At 46.0% G+C, this 21,904-nt stretch overlaps 1 protein-coding gene across 2 annotated transcripts; it reads right to left on the bottom strand.

The window, feature by feature from the left end:
- Nucleotides 1–6,086: 6,086 nt before the first annotated feature.
- Nucleotides 6,087–12,630, bottom strand: LOC123135730 (protein BONZAI 3). 2 transcript variants are annotated; one of them, XM_044554920.1, is made up of 16 exons: nt 12,362–12,630; nt 10,588–10,635; nt 9,664–9,809; nt 9,534–9,582; nt 9,265–9,321; nt 8,954–9,124; nt 8,744–8,878; nt 8,572–8,633; nt 8,402–8,489; nt 8,208–8,319; nt 8,036–8,112; nt 7,828–7,965; nt 7,031–7,195; nt 6,848–6,961; nt 6,652–6,748; nt 6,087–6,536 (listed from the first exon to the last, which is right to left on the bottom strand). In XM_044554920.1, the coding sequence occupies exons 1-16, from the start codon at nt 12,524–12,526 to the stop codon at nt 6,391–6,393; spliced, it is 1,770 nt and encodes a 589-aa protein (XP_044410855.1). In that variant the 5' UTR covers nt 12,527–12,630; the 3' UTR covers nt 6,087–6,390. The 2 variants fall into 2 exon arrangements, with proteins under 2 accessions (XP_044410855.1, XP_044410854.1); XM_044554919.1 differs by having other exon boundaries at nt 6,087–6,539; nt 12,362–12,629.
- Nucleotides 12,631–21,904: the final 9,274 nt, after the last annotated feature.

Here is a 21,904-nt window from a genome sequence, read left to right as displayed (position 1 = left end):
ATTATTGAGGTTTAAAACTAATCCCGTAGGTAAATGTAGAGGTAGCGTGCCGACGGCGATCACATCGACCTTGGAACCATTCCCGACGCGCATCGTCACCTCGTCCTTCGCCAGTCTCCGCTTATTCCGCAGCTCCTGCTGTGAGTTACAAATATGAGCAACGGCACCGGTATCAAATACCCAGGAGTTACTACGAGTACTGGTAAGGTACACATCAATTACATGTATATCACATATACCTTTAGTGTTGCCGGCCTTCTTGTCCGCTAAGTATTTGGGGCAGTTCCGCTTCCAGTGACCCTTCCCTTTGCAATAAAAGCACTCAGTCTCAGGCTTGGGTCCATTCTTTGACTTCTTCCCGGCAACTGGCTTACCGGGCGCGGCAACATCTTTGCCGTCCTTCTTGAAGTTCTTCTTACCCTTGCCCTTCTTGAACTTGGTGGTTTTATTGACCATCAACACTTGATGTTCTTTCTTGATTTCTACCTCTGCTGACTTCAGCATTGAAAATACTTCAGGAATAGTTTTCACCATCCCCTGCATATTGTAGTTCATCACAAAGCTCTTGTAGCTCGGTGGGAGCGACTGAAGGATTCTGTCAATGACCGCCTCGTCCGGGAGGTTAATGTCCAGCTGGGACAGGCGGTTGTGCAACCCAGACATTTTGAGTATGTGCTCACTGACAGAACTATTTTCCTCCATCTTACAACTATAGAACTTGTCGGAGACTTCATATCTCTCGACCCGGGCATGAGCTTGGAAAACCATTTTCAGCTCCTCGAACATCTCATATGCTCCGTGTTGCTCAAAACGCTTTTGGAGCCCCGGTTCTAAGCTGTAAAGCATGCCGCACTGAACGAGGGAGTAATCATCAGCACGTGACTGCCAAGCGTTCATAACGTCTTGGTTCTCTGGGATGGGTGCTTCACCTAGCGGTCCTTCTAGGACATATGCTTTCTTGGCAGCTATGAGGATGATCCTCAGGTTCCGGACCCAGTCCGTATAGTTGCTGCCATCATCTTTCAGCTTGGTTTTCTCTAGGAACGCGTTGAAGTTCATGTTGACATGAGCGTTGGCCATTTGATCTACAAGACATATTTTGCAAAGATTTTAGACTAAGTTCATGATAATTAAGTTCATCTAATCAAATTATTTAATGAACTCCCACTCAGATTTGACATCCCTCTAGTCATCTAAGTGTTACATGATCCGAGTCGACTAGGCCGTGTCCGATCATCACGTGAGACGGACTAGTCATCATCGGTGAACATCTCCATGTTGATCGTATCTTCCATACGACTCATGTTCGACCTTTCGGTCTCTGTGTTCCGAGGCCATGTCTGTACATGCTAGGCTCGTCAAGTTAACCCTAAGTGTTTTTGCATGTGTAAAACTGTCTTACACCCGTTGTATGTGAACGTAAGGAATCTATCACACCCGATCATCACGTGGTGCTTCGAAACGACGAACTTTAGCAACGGCGCACAGTTAGGGGGAACACTTTCTTGAAATTATTATAAGGGATCATCTTATTTACTACCGTCGTTCTAAGTAAACAAGATGCATAAACATAATAAACATCACATGCAATTATATAGTAGTGACATGATATGGCCAATATCATATAGCTCCTTTGATCTCCATCTTCGGGGCTCCATGATCATCTTCGTCACCGGCATGACACCATGATCTCCATCATCGTGTCTCCATGAAGTTGCTCGCCAACTATTACTTCTACTACTATGGCTAACGGTTTAGCAATAAAGTAAAGTAATTACATGGCGTTAAATCATTGACACGCAGGTCATACAATAATTAAGACAACTCCTATGGCTCCTGCCGGTTGTCATACTCATCGACATGCAAGTCGTGATTCCTATTACAAGAACATGATCTCATACATCACAATATATCATTCATCATTCATCACAACTTTTGGCCATATCACATCACAAAGCAATTGCTGCAAAAACAAGTTAGACGTCCTCTAATTGTTGTTGCATCTTTTACGTGGCTGCAATAGGGTTCTAGCAAGAACGTTTTCTTACCTACGAATAACCACAACGTGATTTGTCAACTTCTATTTACCCTTCATAAGGACCCTTTTCATCGAATCCGCTCCAACTAAAGTGGGAGAGACAGACACCCGCTAGCCACCTTATGCAACTAGTGCATGTCAGTCGGTGGAACCTGTCTCACGTAAGCGTATGTGTAAGATTGGTCCGGGCCGCTTCATCCCACAATACCGCTGAAGCAAAATAAGACTAGTAGTGGCAAGAAAGTTGACAACATCTACGCCCACAAAGATTTGTGTTCTACTCGTGCAATAGAGAACTACGCATAGACCTAGCTCATGATGCCATTGTTGGGGAACGTTGCATAAAATAAAAAATTTCTACGTTCACCAAGATCAATCTATGAGTTCATCTAGCAACGAGAGAGAGGAGTGCATCTACATACCCTTGTAGATCGCGAGCGGAAGCGTTCAAGAGAACGGGGTTGAGGGAGTCGTACTCGTCGTGATCCAAATCACTGGAGATCCTAGCGCCGAACGGACGGCACCTCCGCGTTCAACACACGTATGGTCGGCGTGACGTCTCCTCCTTCTTGATCCGGCAAGAGGGGAAGGAGAGGTTGATGAAGATCCAGCGGCACGACGGCGTGGTGGTGGATGCAGCAGGGTTCCGGCAGGGCTTCGCCAAGCGACTACGGGAGGAGGAGGTGTAGCAGGGGAGAGGGAGGCGCCAAGACTTCTGGGTGCGGCTGCCCTCCCTCCCCCCCCCCCTTATAGAGGCCCCCTGGGGGGCGCCGGCCCTGGAGATGGGATCTCTCAAGGGGGGGCGGCAGCCAGGGGGGTGGAGTGCCCCCCAAGGCAAGTGGAGGCGCCCCCCACCCTAGGGTTTCCAACCCTAGGCGCAGGGGGGCCCAAGGGGGGCGCACCAGCCCACTAGGGGCTGGTTCCCCTCCCACTTCAGCCCACGGGGCCCTACGGGATAGGTGGCCCCACCCGGTGGACCCCGAGGACCCTTTCGGTGGTCCCGGTACAATACTGGTGACCCCCAAAACTCTCCCGATGGCCGAAACTGCACTTCCTATATATAATTCTTTACCTCTGGACCATTCCGGAACTCCTCGTGACGTCCGGGATCTCATCCGGGACTCCGAACAACTTTTGGTTTGCTGCATACTCATATTCGTACAACCCTAGCATCACCGAACCTTAAGTGTGTAGACCCTACGGGTTCGGGAGACATGTAGACATGACCGAGACGGCTCTCCGGTCAATAACGAACAGCGGGATCTGGATACCCATGTTGGCTCCCACATGCTCCTCGATGATCTCATCGGATGAACCACGATATCGAGGATTTAAGCAACCCCGTATACAATTCCCTTTGTCAATCGGTATGTTACTTGCCCGAGATTCGATCGTCGGTATCCCAACACCTCATTCAATCCCGTTACCGGCAAGTCACTTTACTCGTACCGTAATGCATGATCCCATGACCAGACACTTGGTCACTTTGAGCTCATTATGATGATGCATTACCGAGTGGGCGCAGAGATACCTCTCCGTCATACGGAGTGACAAATCCCAGTCTCGATCCGTGTCAACCCAACAGACACTTTCGGAGATACCTGTAGTGCACCTTTATAGTCACCCAGTTACGTTGTGACGTTTGGTACACCCAAAGCACTCCTACGGTATCCGGGAGTTACACGATCTCATGGTCTAAGGAAAAGATACTTGACATTGGAAAAGCTCTAGCAAACGAACTACACGATCTTTGTGCTATGCTTAGGATTGGGTCTTGTCCATCACATCATTCTCCTAATGATGTGATCCCGTTATCAATGACATCCAATGTCCATAGTCAGGAAACCATGACTATTTGTTGATCAACGAGCTAGTCAACTAGAGGCTCACTAGGGACATGTTGTGGTCTATGTATTCACACGTGTATTACGATTTCCGGATAATACAATTATAGCATGAATAAAAGACAATTATCATGAACAAGGAAATACAATAATAATCATTTTATTATTGCCTCTAGGGCATATTTCCAACATAAAGTAGGTGCATGAAGAAACTGACACAATAAGTCACAGATAGCTATCTTTGTACTCATTTATGTGGATGATATTATTGTCACTAGTTCGTCAAATGAGGCAATCATAGCTATTTTGAAGGATTTGAACTCAGAGTTTGCTCTTAAGGATCTTGGAGATCTTCATTATTTCCTTGGTATTGAGGTAAAAAGGAATGCAGAAGGTGGTCTTCATCTCTCTCAGGAAAAATGTGCATCTGATCTTTTGAACAAGGCTGGATTGCAGGGCTGCAAACCATCTCCAACACCACTCTCCAGTTCAGAAAGACCGTCTCTTGCCGAAGGGGTTCCTCTGAGTCCAGAGGATGGCACCAAATACAGGAGTTTGGTAGGTGCACTCCAGTACTTGACACTCACCAGGCCTGATATTTCTTTTGCAGTCAATAAAGTGTGTTAGTTTCTTCATGCACCTACTTTAGCCCATTGGACTGCTGCCAAACGCATCTTGAGATATGTAAAGCACACCTTGGGTGTTGGCCTTACTTTCAGCAAGTCACCCTCAACACTTGTTAGTGCATTTTCTGATTCTGACTGGGCAGGATGTCTGGATGCACAGAAGGTCCACAGGTGGGTTTGCTGTTTTCTTTGGACCTAATCTCATCTCGTGGTGTGCCAAGAAACATGCAATTGTCTCTAGGTCAAGTACTGAGGCGGAATATAAGGCGTTGGCCAATGCAATGGCCGAAATTATATGGGTCAGATCTATGCTTAAGGAGCTTGGAATATATCCTATACAAACTACATGTCTTTGGTGTGACAATCTTGGTGCCACATATCTTTCAGCTAATCCGGTCTTCCATGCAAGAACCAAGCATATTGAGATTGATTATCACTTTGTTCGAGAAAGGGTTGCAAGCAAGGAGTTGGAGATCCAGTTTGTTCCTTCAAAAGATCAAGTTGCAGATGGTTTCACAAAGGCCTTGGCTACATGACCGTTTGAAGAGTTCAAGCGTAATCTAAACTTACGAAGCTTAGATTAAGAGAGGATGTTAGACATTATACTGTCATGTGTAGCAAGATGTAGGCACAGACTTGAGTATCAAGTTCGAATATTGAGAGGTTAGATTAGTTAGAGATTTTTCTGTTTAAACCTCTCCATCCCAACTCCTGTAATCTCTCTGGTCGTCAGCCACGGTTGCGCCTTTCTCTGTAGCCCTCATCGATCAATATATACTTGTGGGTCTCCATGTTGAGGAGATTGAGACGCTTCCATATCTTCCTTCACACTGCACAATGGACACCCGTGGCTTCTTCCTCACCACGCTAAAGAAAACCTCTCCGGAGCCGGTCAATTTGTTTGATCAACCACTTAGAGGGTGCAAGTAGGTGGTGATGGAGGGTCTTTCTGTGTTTATACTCGGCTTGCACCGGTAGAAGATGAGTCTCCCGCGACTCGGCTTCTACCAATGCAAGCCGAGTATGAAAAGGGCGCTTGGTTGTCCGACGGGCGCATACGTGGTTTTGAGTCAGAGCCAGGTGATCCAAGTGGGATACATTCTTGAGACCAATTTAGTGGTACCACAATACGATATAATGGCCATATATAAAGTTTGGGGGTGATTCTTGGTCAAGAAGATGAAAAGGAAAGGGGCTTTGCTGTAACGGCCATCTCTGGCGAGCCCCGCATCGCCTCGCCCTAGGGTTTTTCGTAAGGGGAAACTCCTTGTGAGTTTTACTCCTTGCTTGTGCTTGGTCATTCAAAACCGAAAGAGAGGCCAAGTCCTAGCGTGAGTTGGACTCGCGGCACCGAAATGGGGTATGTTTGCACCGGAATTGACTAATTTCAGTCCCACCTATTTATTCAACAGGAGAGCACATTATGTCTCTGCTTAACAAATGTGATACCAAGCCGTCCGCAATTTTTCTCCTTCACCGTCTCCAGCAACAGGCGACCACCGATAGCCGCCCCATGAATGGCATGACATAGACGATAACAACGATAAACAAAACCATAAGCAAATGTACACAGTGACAAGATGGGTCGCCTCGCCTAGGAGATAACTCCTTTCGGTGACAAAGTGACCAACATAGCAGCAGTTCAGTGCGAAGAACCGAGAAGGTACGTATCTCATTTTCCATACGTAGTGTTTGTTTGCAGCGGCGTCCTAAACTGGGTGGAAAAGTTCTCAACGGGGTTCAGTACCTAACGTGGGATGTAGAGCGCAAACGCGACGGGAGTGAGTCATTCAGACAGAGAGACGGCAGAATCTACAATTGCCAGCCGGTACGAGTACGCGCAGTCCAGCTCGTGTGGGGTGGCAGGTCCGGCGGGGTCCCTTCACAGCTGGGGAGGAGGAGGGGGGTACGCTGGCGGCGCCAAGGCGTGCTGGGGCGGTCGCGGCTTGATGCCCCGGGTGCGCATGTATTCCAGGAACTGCCCAGGCAGCTCCTCCAGCAGGCTCTGGACAACGGTGACCTGCCCACCTGCTGATAAAACCGTCGTCGATCGATCAGTCACGCTTGTTTCGGCGGTGGCACTATAAGCAATGCAAAGGGCTGGAGTAAGTTGATGGTGACACAATGCGAAACTGATGCTGACCTTGGACTTCCCTCATGGGGACAAACTGGACAATGTCACGCGTCGCCACCCTGCCTGTCGAGCTTTGAAGCCGCTTACCCAAGTCCGCATCCAGAGTCTGACAAAGCCAACGAAAATTGCCAGATAAAATATTTACTGCTACAAGAACAATGTTCAGGGGATGAAAGATTTATCACGTATTCGGTAAATGATTTACCCTCATTTGAGTGAAATCAGCATTCCCGACTCCCACGATGAGAATCGACAACGGCAAATCTGATGCCCTTACAATAGAATCTTTTGTTTCTTGCTCGTCGGTGATAACTCCATCCTGCATATATACAGTGCTCGGGTGAGTTTTGTCAACAGAGGCCACGTGAGGATATTAATGATTACATACCGTGATAATGAGCAGGACAAAATATCTGTTGTTCCCATATTGCACAGAATGGCTGGCAATTTCTGCAGCTTTGTTGATCACGGGCCCAAACAAGGTTGGCCCTGACAGAGAAACACTGTACAGAGTAGAAGAGTATGCTGACATGATGCCTTCAAATCCAACAACCTGTGATAGGAACAGAAAATTCCGTAAACGTCAACGACGGTCTAAGAAATCTAGGTGCCCTCAGCTGGTAAACACAAAACATTCAAAAAACTTATCTAATCAATAAAAGACCATCAGTTATTCTATAGGTTGCTCTTATTTTTTGGCAACATTATTCAGCAACATTTCAGGAACAATTAGCACACGTCACTTGCCGTACCAATAGGTGACATTTGTGACTATTAAAAGAGACGTTAAGAGTACATATATACAAGTAATTAAGGAGGATGAGACAGGGCAAGTATGATAAGACCATATCACTATTTTGTACTTGATGAGATTTATGAGTCCAACAGGGACCTAATTTCTTAGTCATCAATATCTGCACACTAACATTTGTATTTGTAAGCAAGGGAAAAACAGGATATGCGGCTGAACACAATTGGGTTTCCAGCATTACATTCTCATGTGTGAAGCATTAGTTGTTCAGTTAATACTACTGCAAAAGCAAAACAAAGAAACAGACAAAGCTGGTAGCTCAAAAAGTCATTGGTACACAAATATACAAAAGTTAGTTTATAGGGGAATATTTCTTTTCAGTATCGTCCATTGTCAAGAACTAATTAAAACTAAATTGGCAGTAGCTATCTCACCTCACAATCGTTGGTGCTTGCATTCAAGTTGAAACAGTGGGATACAGATCCTTGTGGTATCCTTGCACCAAAACCCCATGCAGGGAATCGTCTATCCTTGTCATAAAACTGCAGAACTTCGCTGACCCCTAGAATTGCCTGGTACATCAAATGGTCCAATAAGGCTTTCAGTGTAAATAATATCTTAGCAATGTCAAAAATTCCAAACCTGCTGGTATGAGTTTAGTCTGCCAGAGGGGTCAATGTAGTGCAAAGATTGTGGCATACGAGGGTCGCCATTTGATGCTGGAAACACATGGAATAACCACGCATAAGCCACAGATGATTGACAGAGCTAATGAGCTATAGATAAATCATTTAAGCTCCCAACTAGAACTAACCAGTAAAATCTACAGCCACCATAAAATTGAGCTCAAACCCGCTGGAAATATAGTCCAAGAAAGTATGTTGAACTTTTTCCTGGAACGTATCCAAGAACAACTGTCCTTTCAACTGAACACAGATTGGTTACGTCGAGAGGTTAGATGGAGTAATTTTTTGTTAAGTAGATTGTGTCATATAGTTGAAATCAAACCTTCTTTTGTCCCTTACGGCTGTAAAAATTTGCTCCAGCCTTTGACTTATATAGATTTTCAAGCTGAGCGATAGTTGTCTGGAGAGCCCTATTTGTCAGAAAAGTAAAAACAGTAATTAAACTCGGTATCAATGGCAAAAGATGCCAGAATACTTCCTCACCCAACCTACCCCATAAGTTCATGGTCGCCACTGGCATCAAAATCAAAACACTCAACTAGTAGTGGGTCATCCTGAAATAAAGTCACATATTAGAAGAAAAAATATATTAGATTAACCTTGAATTACACACTTGCTAAACAAGGTCGACACAAATATTCATATACTAGAAAAATGTACTTGCCCTGCTACTGTATTGTTGTGATGTCAGTGTTATAGGCCTCCAAACGGGGTTTAAGTTGTTACTGATCACTTCTGTTTTACATATAGGAATGGCAACAGCACTTTCTGACAGTCTTGATACTCTCAAGAAGGGATCCTGCACAATAAAAACCATTTATTTAGAACTGCAATTAATTTGCCTCCTTATAACTACCAAGGAAGTAATCCATACACTTTTGGAGAACGTGTCCTTGTTATCAAGGTTCAGGCAGTGGAATGTCATCTCAACTGCCATCCTAGATGAAGCAGTTTCTTCAGCGTGTACTGTCATTGTGCCCTGAAGGGCATGTCCAGAACCATTTCGGAGGTTCAAAGTCAGGCTATGGTTGAACTTTGTGACTATCTGTGAACAGAGCAAAGGGGTGCAAAGTAAATATCAGGAGTGCATTTGTGTTTCTTTCTCTTCTTCATTTGCATTTATTTAGAGAAATTATCTACTGCAGCTGGATTATGAATCGTATCATATAACTGATTTTGCACAACCTCGGATAAATTGCAGAATGCTTCCCCAAGAAAATCTTGCTGAGCCAAGTTTAACATCTGCATAATATAAATGATTCAGGATTCAATAGTTGCATATAAAGTAATAGACTAGAAATTTTAAGCAGGCTATAATGTTGCTGTCTTGTGTGAGTCATTGAAGATAACAGATAGCCTACAGAAAACTTACAATTATTTGTCTCCGCAATGAAACAATTAAGACAGCTCTATTTGGGTGAAGCAAAAACATGAATTAAGGGCACAGAATATACCTTCACTGGTGTGTTATGGTACTTTGTGTCAATGTCATATATCCTGAATCTATCATGAGCCCCAAAAAAAGTGGCAGTAAGTATGTGCTTTCTACAAGTAATCAGTATCTATATAGTTTTATAAACTTACACGAGGGGTTGCACAATCTCAAATTGGTAATTTATCATGGCTTTTGTGATCCACAATGGTTCCAGTGAATTCAATATCACTTCAGTGCGGCCAATCTCTTCTAGCCTTCCATCCATTTTTGTGTAAACCACGAACATAGGATCACTCTGCACCAAGCAGATGACAGTTATAGCTGAGGACGACACATACACATACACAAGAAAAGCAACCAAGCAAGCACCATAATTTTCTGTTACACACTTTGCTGTAAAAGGATTTGTACACTACAATGAAAACTTTGACAGTAGGATGCATATACTTAAACACAATGATTGAATATGAATTGATTGGCAATGCAATGATCTTTGGTGTACAAACCGATATCAAAATCAAACTGAAAAATAGAGCAACCTATCATGAAAATCAGGCATGCCGCTTTTGGGGATGGCGATTTCAAGTTTCAACTATTAAAAATGTAAGCCATCTTGTTCTTAGCTAAAACTGAATATTAGCATGCATTGTTGTTCTTTACATAGAATTTGTAGGGCTAAATTAAAAAATTATTTCTGTTTGCCTTATGTATCACAACTTTGAACATAAAACTACAAGGAGAATGAATGCCAATTTGAAACTTCCAATATTGCTCATGTACATTTTTTCGGCGCTAGAAAGGGTAAAAATGGAACAATAAGAGGGTAAACAAATGACATGTGGATACAGAAACACGAATCTGCACTGATTCATACATAATCGTATAGTTTTGTTTGTTTAAAACTAGTTATTATAGCAAAAGGCCAAAGGATATCGAACATTTAGCAGCATCTACTTCTGTTCCAACAGATTTTAATTTCACTTTTCAAGTTATAGTACAATAAGATGCACTACCAGAAGGGAATAGAGATATAGATATTGAAATGCTTGGAAGAACTGCATGGTAGTTTTTACCTTAGAAAGAGCATCCATATCTCTCAACTTGGAAGCTGAAAAAGATAGCTGTAATGCAGGAAGATGGTGACATGTCAATCAAGGCAGATCATATTGACGTCTACTATCAGCTAGTTGAGAACATATTAGCATGCAACATCACCATACACTTAACTGGTTCAAAATTATCTCTAACTGGAACAGATCCGAGCATATGGATTATCCTTAAACATGCATGGAAACTACTATAATAAACACTCTAAAAGATGAGAACTCTAAGATATGAAACAAGTGACCACACAGTTCTTCACACTGAAAGCTCTATAATAAACCAAGACACCAAAAATTCAATATTATATTGTTCAAACGACTTTCCTTAGTAAAAATCTGAATAAGAACCTTTTATAATTGAAAAGGATTGAGTAAATCATAAATAAAATAGAAAATTTATTAATTAATTGGTAAAGTAAAGGCCGTAGAGTTCGTAATCCAGTGTATGCAAGTTAGTGCTCCATCGTCTGCAGAACATTGTTTCATTTGTAAAGCAGGCGATTGATGTCCACCACCACCCACTCCGTCCGAAAATATACTGATCCACTTCCAGAAAATGTTCCAGCATCGGAATTTCAGTTAAAAAAAAAGTTTCCAGAGACCGGTCCATGAAAATTCTATGCAACCACCAACGGAGCATGCGGAAACTGAAAATATTACTTTGTTAGGATCTTATTCCTGCATAAGCAGACTGCCGAGAAAAATTGCATGCCATTCTGTAAAATAAAAACTTAACGAATTTATTCGCGTGCATGCAGTTGATGCAAAAAAAAAAAAAAACAGGGAACATACAGAATTGAGGCGCGCTAGCGTCGCACATCTGAGTTGGCTCCGACAGAGATGAATTTCCCAAGTACTTTAATGAGAATTCATAAAAGTAGGATTTCACTACAAATCAAACATCCTATCTTTGCCATCAACGCCAGATTTCACTACAAACTGAACATGGCAAGGATTTACCATGCTTGCTAAAGGAAATATACATCCTCGCGGCAACATAATTTGCCATGCTTAAAAATCTGACACCAGATTCTTAAGATTCCCGTAAAAGTAATGGACACGTGATAGTCACATTGAGCAACCCAGAACCCAAATTCAGATATGAGCGCCGGCATTTCACAAAACCCGCTTCAAACGCAAACTCTCGGAGTAAAAGCCCCCTAAATTGCGCACACTAAAGAATAGGCGCAATGTGAGGCACACTTGCATATAAAAAGTGGATCTAAACCAAATTTAGAGACGAGCGCCGGCATTTCACAAAACCCGCTTCAAATTGAAACACAAACTCTCGGGTAAAATACCCCTAAATTGCACGCATTAAAAAATATCCGCAAAGGGAGGCACATTTGCATATTAAAAAGTGGGATCTAAACCAGAATCGAAGCGGTATATAATTGCAATTTGCAATTCCGGCAGGTTGTTGGTAACATCCGCCCGTTGTGACAGCGGAGCACATTTACCAGAATAAACAAATGAACGACACCCGAAATCCACCTCGCTTGACAGCGAAGGCCCACCAAATCCCCGTGGCCAGCGATTCCCGACGACCCCCAAATTCCTTCCTCGCCCCCCCCCCCCCCCCCCCCCCCCCAAAAAAAACCCGCGCTTCAATCGCGACCACGAATCCGTGAAGCACAACCATTCTGGGAAATTCTCCATGACTAGCGAGCGAGCGAGCGCTGGTGGACTGGACTGGACACTAGCTAGGGTTTCGCGCGGAGGGGAGCGAGCAAGCAAGCATCACCTCGAGGGGGGTGTAGAGGCCGCGCAGCCCGTGGCCCTGGAGGAAGTGGTCGAGCGCCTCGTTCGGCCCGCCCTGGCCCTGGCCCTGCCCCGCCGCCGCCCCCATCGCGCCCCCGCCGACCGCCTCCGTGCCGCCGCGCACGTCGCCGGAGAAGCAGCCCCCCATCCCTGATCTCGACTCCGGAGCGAGTAAACCTGCCCTCTAGTTTGAATACGAGTTTACTTGCCGAGAGAGAGTTGGGAGGCAGAAATCCCCTGCTTGCGGGGGCTTCCACCAGGCAGCAGCTCATATTTGTAGGCCGCGTTACCTTTTTTCCCCCTTTTTTTTTCGAGAAGGAGCCGCGTTGTTTATACACCTGCAAAAAGGAAGGAGCCGCGGAGTGCGGAGCGCACGATGTGGAAGAAGCCCACGCGTCAGATGGGCTTGCCGCTTGCCCTGCTCTATCCATTTTGGAAAACCAGAGCTGGGGTTGAGTTTCTGGGCTTTTCTCAGAAGGAAACGGCTCCTGTTCTTCGGTTACTACCAGTATATTATTCTTCCCTCAAAAAAAAAAACCAGTATATTATTCACGCGGATGCATGGTGCTCTCGTACACGGGTTCCTCCTCCTTCGGGGCACACGGGGGAAGACCGAGAACCAAATCTGAGATCGCCGCGATATTCCTCATCACACGCGGTTGAGAGATAGCTTACCGACCGATCAACGAGAAATTCATACGGGCATGCAGGTGCGGGGCCATGCACCTGCTCAATCCTTCTTGACCATTCTGTTCCGTTGTGATTCGTGCACTCGTTTGCACCGAAAAATACTGAAAATCCTACGTAGTAACTTTTTTTGCCCTGAATGTAATAACGAAGAAACTATGCAAGATTGACGCCGCTGAAGGTCACCAAACATACCCTGTCATCGTTGCCACCGAAGGCCCGCCACCACAACTCTGACTTCACCACAGCAAAAAAAAATCAAGGTAATCCCACGAACACGTTAGAGAAGAGCCAACCACCTCAGTCATCGCTCGTACCATCATCGTTGCCACAGAAGTCTCGACGTCAACACCGTCGCCATCCACTGGTCTCACTTGCCAATGCCCAGCTCTAAATATGAAGCCCAAATTTATAAGCTTAGTACTCTCAATCAATGTTGAGGATATCGTTTATCGTTATCGTCTCGGTCAGCTAGTGATCGGAGATTAATCGAAAATTGGCCGATTAATCGATTTTATCGATCAACTATTAATCGAATATTTTTTGCAAATCTCAAGTTCCCAACACGAAAATACGCTATATTTAATATTAAAATAATATTGGATAGAAGTGTTACTAGGGATGGCAATTTTATCCATGAATCTGGATACCCATGGATACCCGACCCGGTTGGGCAAGGGTATGGAGCACATTTATGCCCATGGGTCTGTGGATATGGATACCCAGTAACGGACGGGTTAGGCATGGTTATAGTTTGTGCTCCATGGATATCCAATGGATACCCGTATGACATGTGGGGCCATATGCCAGTGATAGTAGAAAGAGCGAATCAATGGAAAATGACAGGAAATATGCAACTTGTGCCATGAGCTATATGTTGCAGAATGAACCTCTTATATGTCAGACTTAAGGAATCATCGTATTACTTGTTGCCTACTTATGCATGTAGCTTATGTTGTCATTTGTGAGTGAATGGTGATGAGTTAATTTGACCTTTGGAAGGGCTTCATGCTGAGTTTTCTACGCCCATGGGGCTCCATGTGTACGTGGGTATCCAGCGGGTTTGGGCATGGGCACAAGTTGTGCCCATGGATAATTTGGTGGATGGGCAGAGGGTAGGAAGATGGGTCATGTATTGGATTTGGACCAGATCCACCCGCCCCAAACCCGACCCATTGCCATCCCTAAGTGTTACCTTGGGTCCTAGCATTTGAATCCTCGTATAATAACAAACAAAATAGGACAATGGTACATACTGCGTAACGAGGTCCACAAAACATAAGTAAACATAGTTTTGCAAAACATAGTGCTATGAATAGGTCCGATTTATCGGTAGATTCCCGATAAATCGCTTATCAGAGTATAAATCGGTCCAAAGGATAAACGGTGAAGACAAGGTATAATCTTATCGGTCACCCTTGATTAGGGATAAATCGGAAGATTTTTTGAATAATGCTTTCAATACTATGGTAAAAATGAATAGGATTTATGGTCGAATGTCATTGTGATACTCCCTCCATTTAAGTTTATTCTGCCTGAAGACAAAATTAGCAGGACCAAGGAACCCACATTCCCTATTCGACGCTCGTTCTGTCTTAGGAACCAAGGACGAGCTAGCCAACGAGTGAATGGGCCGACCCGTTTAGATTTAAAGGGATGTTTTCTCGTTCCAATTTTAGAAACCTTCTGACCTGTTTTTCTGTTTTGTTTTTTATTAGGTTTTTTGGTTTTCATTTTTTCCTATTTATTCAATTGTTCACAATTTCAAAATATGTTTGCATTTCCGTTTTTTCGGGATTTTCATAAAAATGGCATTTTTAGTTTTAATTTAGATTTTTTAACAAATTCATTACAGATTAAAGATTTATTCACGTTTTCAAATGTTTTTCCAAAAAATAAGGTTTTCCAGTTTTAAAATTTCAAAATAGAAGAAAAATTCTTTAAAACATAATTTCAAAATTTACTCACAGCTTTCAAAGTTTATTTGAAATTTTCAAAAATCTTACACATTGTTCAAAGTTTTAAAAAGTGTACACAGTTTCATAAATATTTCGCACTTTTTTAAAAAAAAAGTTTTTTTTGGCAACACCGAGGGTGGTTGCTACAACCGCTATACGGGACGGCCCAGTCGTGCCGCACCGTAGGCAGACTGTCAGCCGCATTGAGCAGCGTAAGGAGCTCCCCAAGAAACCGAGTAATTCATTTTTATAAAAAGGAACCAAGTAATTAGCTTTAAATAGAGGCAGAAATCTCTTGTGTTTGATTGTAGATAGAGGACGTTCCGAAAGCCACACAATTTAATGTGCCCTAGCTAATCAATGGAACACCCAGATTTCACGCGTGTGCTGATGGATGGGAGCTCCTATCTGAGGCTAACTACGTCATGTAGTCGAGCAAACACACAAGTGGTGTCGCGAGTGGGCCAGCCCAGCAGCAAGAAACGGTACACTCAAAATTCCAAAAAAAAGTAATGTGCTCCCGGGAAGTAGATCAGAGGACCTGGCTCTGGTCTACTGACACGACTAGCCACTGTACCTGATTAACTTCGGTGTCTAACCGGCAGCGTCGATACATAAGAGCTATATACAAATATAAAGAACATTTTTTAAAAAATTAAACATGATTTTTCAAAACATTCTTGAAAAATAATTACTATTTTGAAAAGTGCGGACAATTTATGAACATGTGAACCTTTTTGAGGTTTATGAACTTATTTTGAAATTCCAATTCTTTTTTTAGTTATGAAAAAACTTTGAAAGCAGTGAATAAATTTTAAAAATTGATCTTCTTAGATAAATACAAACAATTCTTTAAAATACGAAAAAGTTTTGGATGTGTCACCAATTTTCAAATTTTGTGAACTATTTTGGGAAATGATGAACAATTTCAATTTTTTACGAATTTTAGAAACCATGAAAAACTATTGAAAACATGAAATTTTTTGAAATTTGTGACCAATTTTTAATTTCAAACCATTTTATACAACAAGAAAAAACTTTTTTGAAAAATCTGAAAAATTTGCTAAAATGAGAACATTTTTTGACGTTCCGAATTTTTTCAACAAGCATGAACATTTTTTTTGAAATCCTGGAACTTTTTCAAAAACGAAAAAAAACTGTTTGTGATAAATGTTGAAAATGAGAACATTTTTTTACATTCTGAACAATTTTCAAAAAACCGAATATTTTTTAAACTGTCAAATTTTTGTAAAATGCAAACATTTTATGAATTTATAAACAAAATTTGAAAAACATTTTTTCTGAAAATTTGACAATTTTCTGATTTTTTTTTGAAATTTTTTGAAAAAAGAAAAAGGAGAAAAGGAAGAAAAGAAAGCAGAAACTAAAATTAGAAAACGAAAAGAAACATGAGAAAGAAAAAGAAACATAAAAACTATATAAAAAGGAATCCGGTTCAGAACCTATGCTAAAATGGCCGCCCCATCGTATCGTGGGCCGCTCGCCTATGTGAAGTGCCGGCAGTTAGACGCAACACGAGTCAAATTGATTCTTCCATGATGCTTGGCTGGCAGCATGGCCAATCTGAAGAGGGACCAAGAGACGCGCATGCGTCCGTTTAGACTCACCACCATCTCGTTAATTACGTTACGGAAATGTTATATGTTGGATAAAAAACAAGAATCTTAAAGTGGTCCAAGTGGTCAAGTCAGAAAACCAAACAAGTTTGCTGGGAACGTGCACGTGGCAAACTCGTCCCATCTACTCCCTACAACACCGGTTCCCGTCTCTCACTATCCATCATTTCCCCTCGTTGACCGCAGAAAGTGAGAAGAAGAGTGTTCCGGGAGTAAATTGCTGAAAGCCACCACATTTGTGGCAAAAATACTGCAAAACTACCGCTTTTGTCAAAAATCATGAAAAACCATCATCTCCGCGGCAAGTGAGTAACAAATTGCACTAATTCAAAACTGAGCAGCGTCTAACAACAAAACTGACGGGTGGGCCTGTTTGTCGGGCTGATGTGGCAAAGACTAAGGTGTTGACCTGCTGAGGTGGATCGGGTCCCACATGTCAGCCACACACTTCTTTCTTCATGCTTACGTCTGTTTTCCCCTCTCTCTCCCCTTGTTGACTTCGGCCCTGCCCCGGTGGCGACAGCCCAGGCTCCTGGTGTCCGGCGAGGTACCCATGCGAGGTCAACGGCGAGCAGATCCGCTCAAGCTCTGGCGAGTGCCCCTCCCGCCGATGTAGCCATGCCGGCGGTGCACGAGCCTGGAGCCCTAGCTGGCGAGCAGCGTCGTTCCTGCTCCGGCGAGCGTCCCTCCCGTCGAGGTACCCATGCCGGCGGCGCGCGAGCCTTGCTCGGAGCCGATCTGCCGGCTGCAGTCCCGTCAGCGACGCCGCCGGGGTCCCCCACCCTGCCCTCGACCTCCCAGCCTCCCTGCACTCTGGATCCAGTTGTTCGCCACGCCGTCGGAGTAAAAGTCACCGCCGCACACGAGCCACTTGTACGCCTTGCTCACGATTGGGGGGAGAGGAGCGTGGTCGAGCGCTAGCTGCAACGAGGCATCTACCTTGTTCGGGAGTGGGACGGACGGCGACCTCAGGCTCAACCGCGGCCGACAATGGCGACGGCGGCCTCTACCTCGGCCTAGGATGGACGGGTCATGGCTACCACAGGCTCGACCGCGGCCAGCAACGGCGACGGTGTCCTCTGCCTCTGCCCGGGGCAGGACGAGCTGCGGCCCCAGACTTGACCACAGCCGGCGACGGATCCGTCTCGCCGGAGTGGGCCGGTGGTGAGGGAGAGAAAAATGTGGGGAGGAAGGAGATAAGAGGTGGCTTACAGGTGGGCCCCCATCCACCTCAGCAAGTCAATCACCGACTAGGACTAGTCTTCGCCACATCAGCCCGGACAGACGGGTCCCACCTGTCAGTTTTGTTGTTAGTCATGGCTCAAGTGTGATTTAGTGCAATTTGTTACTCACTTGCCGCGAAGGTGGTGGTTTTTCGTGATTTTTGACAAAAGCGGTAGTTTTGTAGTATCCTTGCCACAAATGTGGTGGCTTTCAGCAATTTACTCGTGTTCCGGCGACCCACTATGGGACCGTGCCTAGAAGACGGGTTGCTGGACACCGCTAGATTCCGCGCCCGGCCAATGGCTCCTCCTTGCTGCATCTCGACGTGGTCAACGAGCGTTTTCATGCTCGACCTGCATGAGGTCGCGCGCGGCGGGCGTGTCTACTCCCTGCAACACCAGTTCCCCTCTCCCTATCCATCATTTCCCCTCGTTGACCACAAGGAGTAAAAAAGAGAGCGTTCCGGCGAACCGCTATGGGGAACGTGCCTGACAGACATGTTGCTCGCCTAGCTAGGGGCGCCTCATCGCTGCATCTCAGCGAGGTCGACGAGCGTTTTCATGCTCGACCTCCATGAGGTCGTGGCGGCCGCCACAGACGGAGACGAACCCCCCTCCCTCGCCTGGGCCAAGGCGGCTTTCTCCATTGTTGTCGAAGGCCATAACCGTACGACGCCGCCTCCCCACGAGCGCCTCAGGCTAGTCCACGCCAATGCCCCTTCTCCTGGGTTGTCTTCATCGTCATCGGGGCTGAGAGCATCTCTAGCCGTTCGGACCTAGGACGCCGAAATAGAGCCGCCTGGGGCCGAACCGGCGCTTGCTTGGCGCGTGGGGCAACTGCGTTCCCAGTCTATGCCCTTAGGCCACCACCAAAATCACGCGAATTCGGTGATATTTCATACAAATTTGTACAAACTCGGCGATCTGGCACAAACTCGACGATACTTCATTGAAATTTGTATAAAAACAGATGAACATGCAAACTACGCCTACAACTACGCCAAACTACGCCTATCCCTTCTACGCCGCGGCCACCGCCCGCCATCTACATGCCGAGAGCCTGTAGCAACGGGTGTAGTCACCGCCGTCTTTGTCGCTCGCCGCGCCAGAGCCGCCACCGTCCCTACTGCACCCCTAGCCAGGGTCACCGACGCGCAGTGGGGGGTTGGATGGGCCGGCCTCGTCCTCCTCATCATTGTCAAGGACAATGACGCCACCCTCCTCGCGTCCGCGGCGGCGGGCCTGAAGCTCCGCGTATGCCCGGCGCTGGTGGAGCACCTGCTCGTGGACGTAGTCCTCCCTCACCCACTTGAGAGCGGCCTCGTCGTCGGGGGCCACCATGTCCGCGTGCTTCGGCTTCACGGGAGGCAGCCCCGGCTCGGGCTTCGGCCGGACCAGGCGGAGGGAGCGTGGGGTGGGATGGGCACCCTCGATGATGACGAGGGCGTCGCTGCGGGTGCGGCGTCGAAGCAGCGTCTCTTCTGACTCCGGCTTGACGGGGCGGAGCGCCGGCGAGCCAGCACTACTAGGGAAAAGCCTAGCAGCAGCGCGTGTTTTGGGTGTATCAGTAGCGTGGGTACCCGCGCTACTGATACGACGCCACAGCTAACTTGTAGCAGTAGCCGTGTTGACACACATTACTGCTATACATGGTTAGCTGTAGCGTGCGTTGCAGACAACGCTACTGCTAATTATCTGTAGCGGGTCTTATACCCCCGCTACTGCTATTACTTTCAAAAGCAAAAAAAATCTCGATCCCGTGCATGTTGTCAATGGCAGTAGTGGTTCAATCTAGCGACGGTTGGCGTCGCCGGAGGGATGAACGGATAGCGGCAGACCAGATTCGGTGGTGGCTATTGGAGAGGGCCCATTTCTAGGGAAGAGCCAGGCCGCGGCGTGGGAATCCTCTTTCCGACCATGCCAGATAGCTCCGGGTCGTCCATGGAGACGACCTGCACGTGCATGGACATGGGAGGGTGAGTCAAACCAGAGGGAGAGAGAGAAAAGGAAAACCGAGGTAGAGAGGAAAGTGATGGAGGGAGCAGCAGAGCTAGTCACCGGTGGTGAGGTGCTCTGGTGTGGTGGCGCGGGGCGGCGGCCTCCTAGACGTCGGTGGAAGATCGGCGAGCTCCTAGACACCGATGGCGCGAGGCGGCGGCCTCTTGCGGCGCCACGAATGAGGAGGGGCGCATGGGCAAGAGGTCCATGTGAGATCGTGTGGAAAGTGAGAGGAGAGAGTGGCAGAAGAGAGGAGGGATTTGGGGGAGGAGATGGGGATTCGGCCGAGGATATGGCGACTTCACTTACCTCGTACTTAGTAGTAGCGGGAGGTATAAAACCGCGCTACTACTATCAACTTAGTAGTAGCGTGGGTTTATACCCCTCGCTACTACTATGGCATGTCTCGGGGGGTACGGTAGATACCGCTTAGTAGTAGCGAGGGTTAAAAATCCGCGCTACTACTATCAACTTAGTAGTAGCGTGGGTTTATACCCCTCGCTACTACTATGGCATGTCTCGGGGGGTACGGTAGATACCGCTTAGTAGTAGCGAGGGTTAAAAACCCGCGCTACTACTATCAATTTAGTAGTAGCGAGGGGTTAAAACCCGCGCTACTAGTAAGTAGCAGTAGCGAGGGGTATAAACCCTCGCTACTAGTAAGCGTCTGCCTATAAGCTTTTCCCTAGTAGTGCAGAGGAGAGCGAGCCGGAGCCCGACAAGGAGGACGTCCCCGACTCCATTCGCCGCGGCGTCCAGGAACTGCCACGTCGGCGAGAGAAGAACGGCCGCGGCGGGTACTCGAGGCGCGGCGTGTTGCCGACCTCGATGTGGTCGAGGACGGCCTCGAGGGTGCGGCCGGGCACGCCCCACCAATCGCGCCACCCATCAGCGTTGAGGCGTCCGTGGGGGATGACGTCGTTGGCGGAGGCGATCTGGTCTTCGCGGCGGCACTCAAAGTACATCGTCCACAGCGTGTGGCTGTCGGCAGCGTGCCTCGGCTCATTCCGTTACGCCTCCATCAGCGACAAGCGGATGCGGGCGATCTCATCCATTGCTCGTCGGTGGGAATGGGGGAGTGTGTTGCTTTGTGTGGCGATGTGTGGCAGCTGCCCGACGGGGAGATCGACTTTTATAGCCGCAGCGGGGCAGCGAAAGCCACTACAAGAAATATGTCAACTTGTGACCTTGACTATTGGTCACTGAATGGTCATTATTTTCCATTTGTGACCTTTTTGTGACCAAAAATAGATGGTCAAAAGCTGGCAGTCGTAAACTGAAATTAACGACCTTCTCTGTGAGAAGGTCGTAGACGTTTATGACCAAAATATGCCTATTGTTTTGTTTTGGTCACTAGCTGTCTGCCCAGGCCACGTCGGATCCGACGTGGCAAGCTGACATGGCAAAATCACGACCAAATGAAAAGGTCATTGACAAGAATTAGCCCGGTCCGATTAGGTGTCTATATGGGCCAAGCCCATTAAATCAGCCCATTTATTATATATTTTTTCCTGCCAATTTTTGTTAGCTACCTGGGCCTGGACCAACAATTCGGCCTTTTATTTATTTCTGGGCCGTGGCCTTTTAACATTTTTTGGGCCATTGTATTCTGAAGCTGATCCCACCAATCAGATGGGCCCCACTTGTCATCATCACACACATTGGGCCCACTTAGAAATTTCAAAACTGCTCAGATTATTTTCATAAGTGGGTCCCACAAGTCAGGTTTCCATTCCACACGTTTTCAAATCACATACATAATCAATATTTCAGACCCAACAGTACAAATGTAGCTCATCAAATAACACTAAGTCTACTACAATCTGTACATGGTCTATTACAACCCCAATATGCCTACTGTTACAATATTACAATATTACAGTCTATTATAGTCAAACATAAGAGACAACTCTTTGCTAAGTAGGGCTATACTATATGGCTTCAAACTTCAAATTTCATAGACCTGGAGCTCCTGTAAAAGAGTGAACACATAGGCTACCAGCATTAGAGTCACTATTATTCC

Source organism: Triticum aestivum, chromosome 6B, assembly GCF_018294505.1.
Source record: "Triticum aestivum cultivar Chinese Spring chromosome 6B, IWGSC CS RefSeq v2.1, whole genome shotgun sequence".
Classification (NCBI taxonomy): domain Eukaryota; kingdom Viridiplantae; phylum Streptophyta; class Magnoliopsida; order Poales; family Poaceae; genus Triticum; species Triticum aestivum.
The sequence above is the reverse complement of the archived record's forward strand: the minus strand, read 5'-3'. Positions and strand labels throughout refer to the sequence as shown.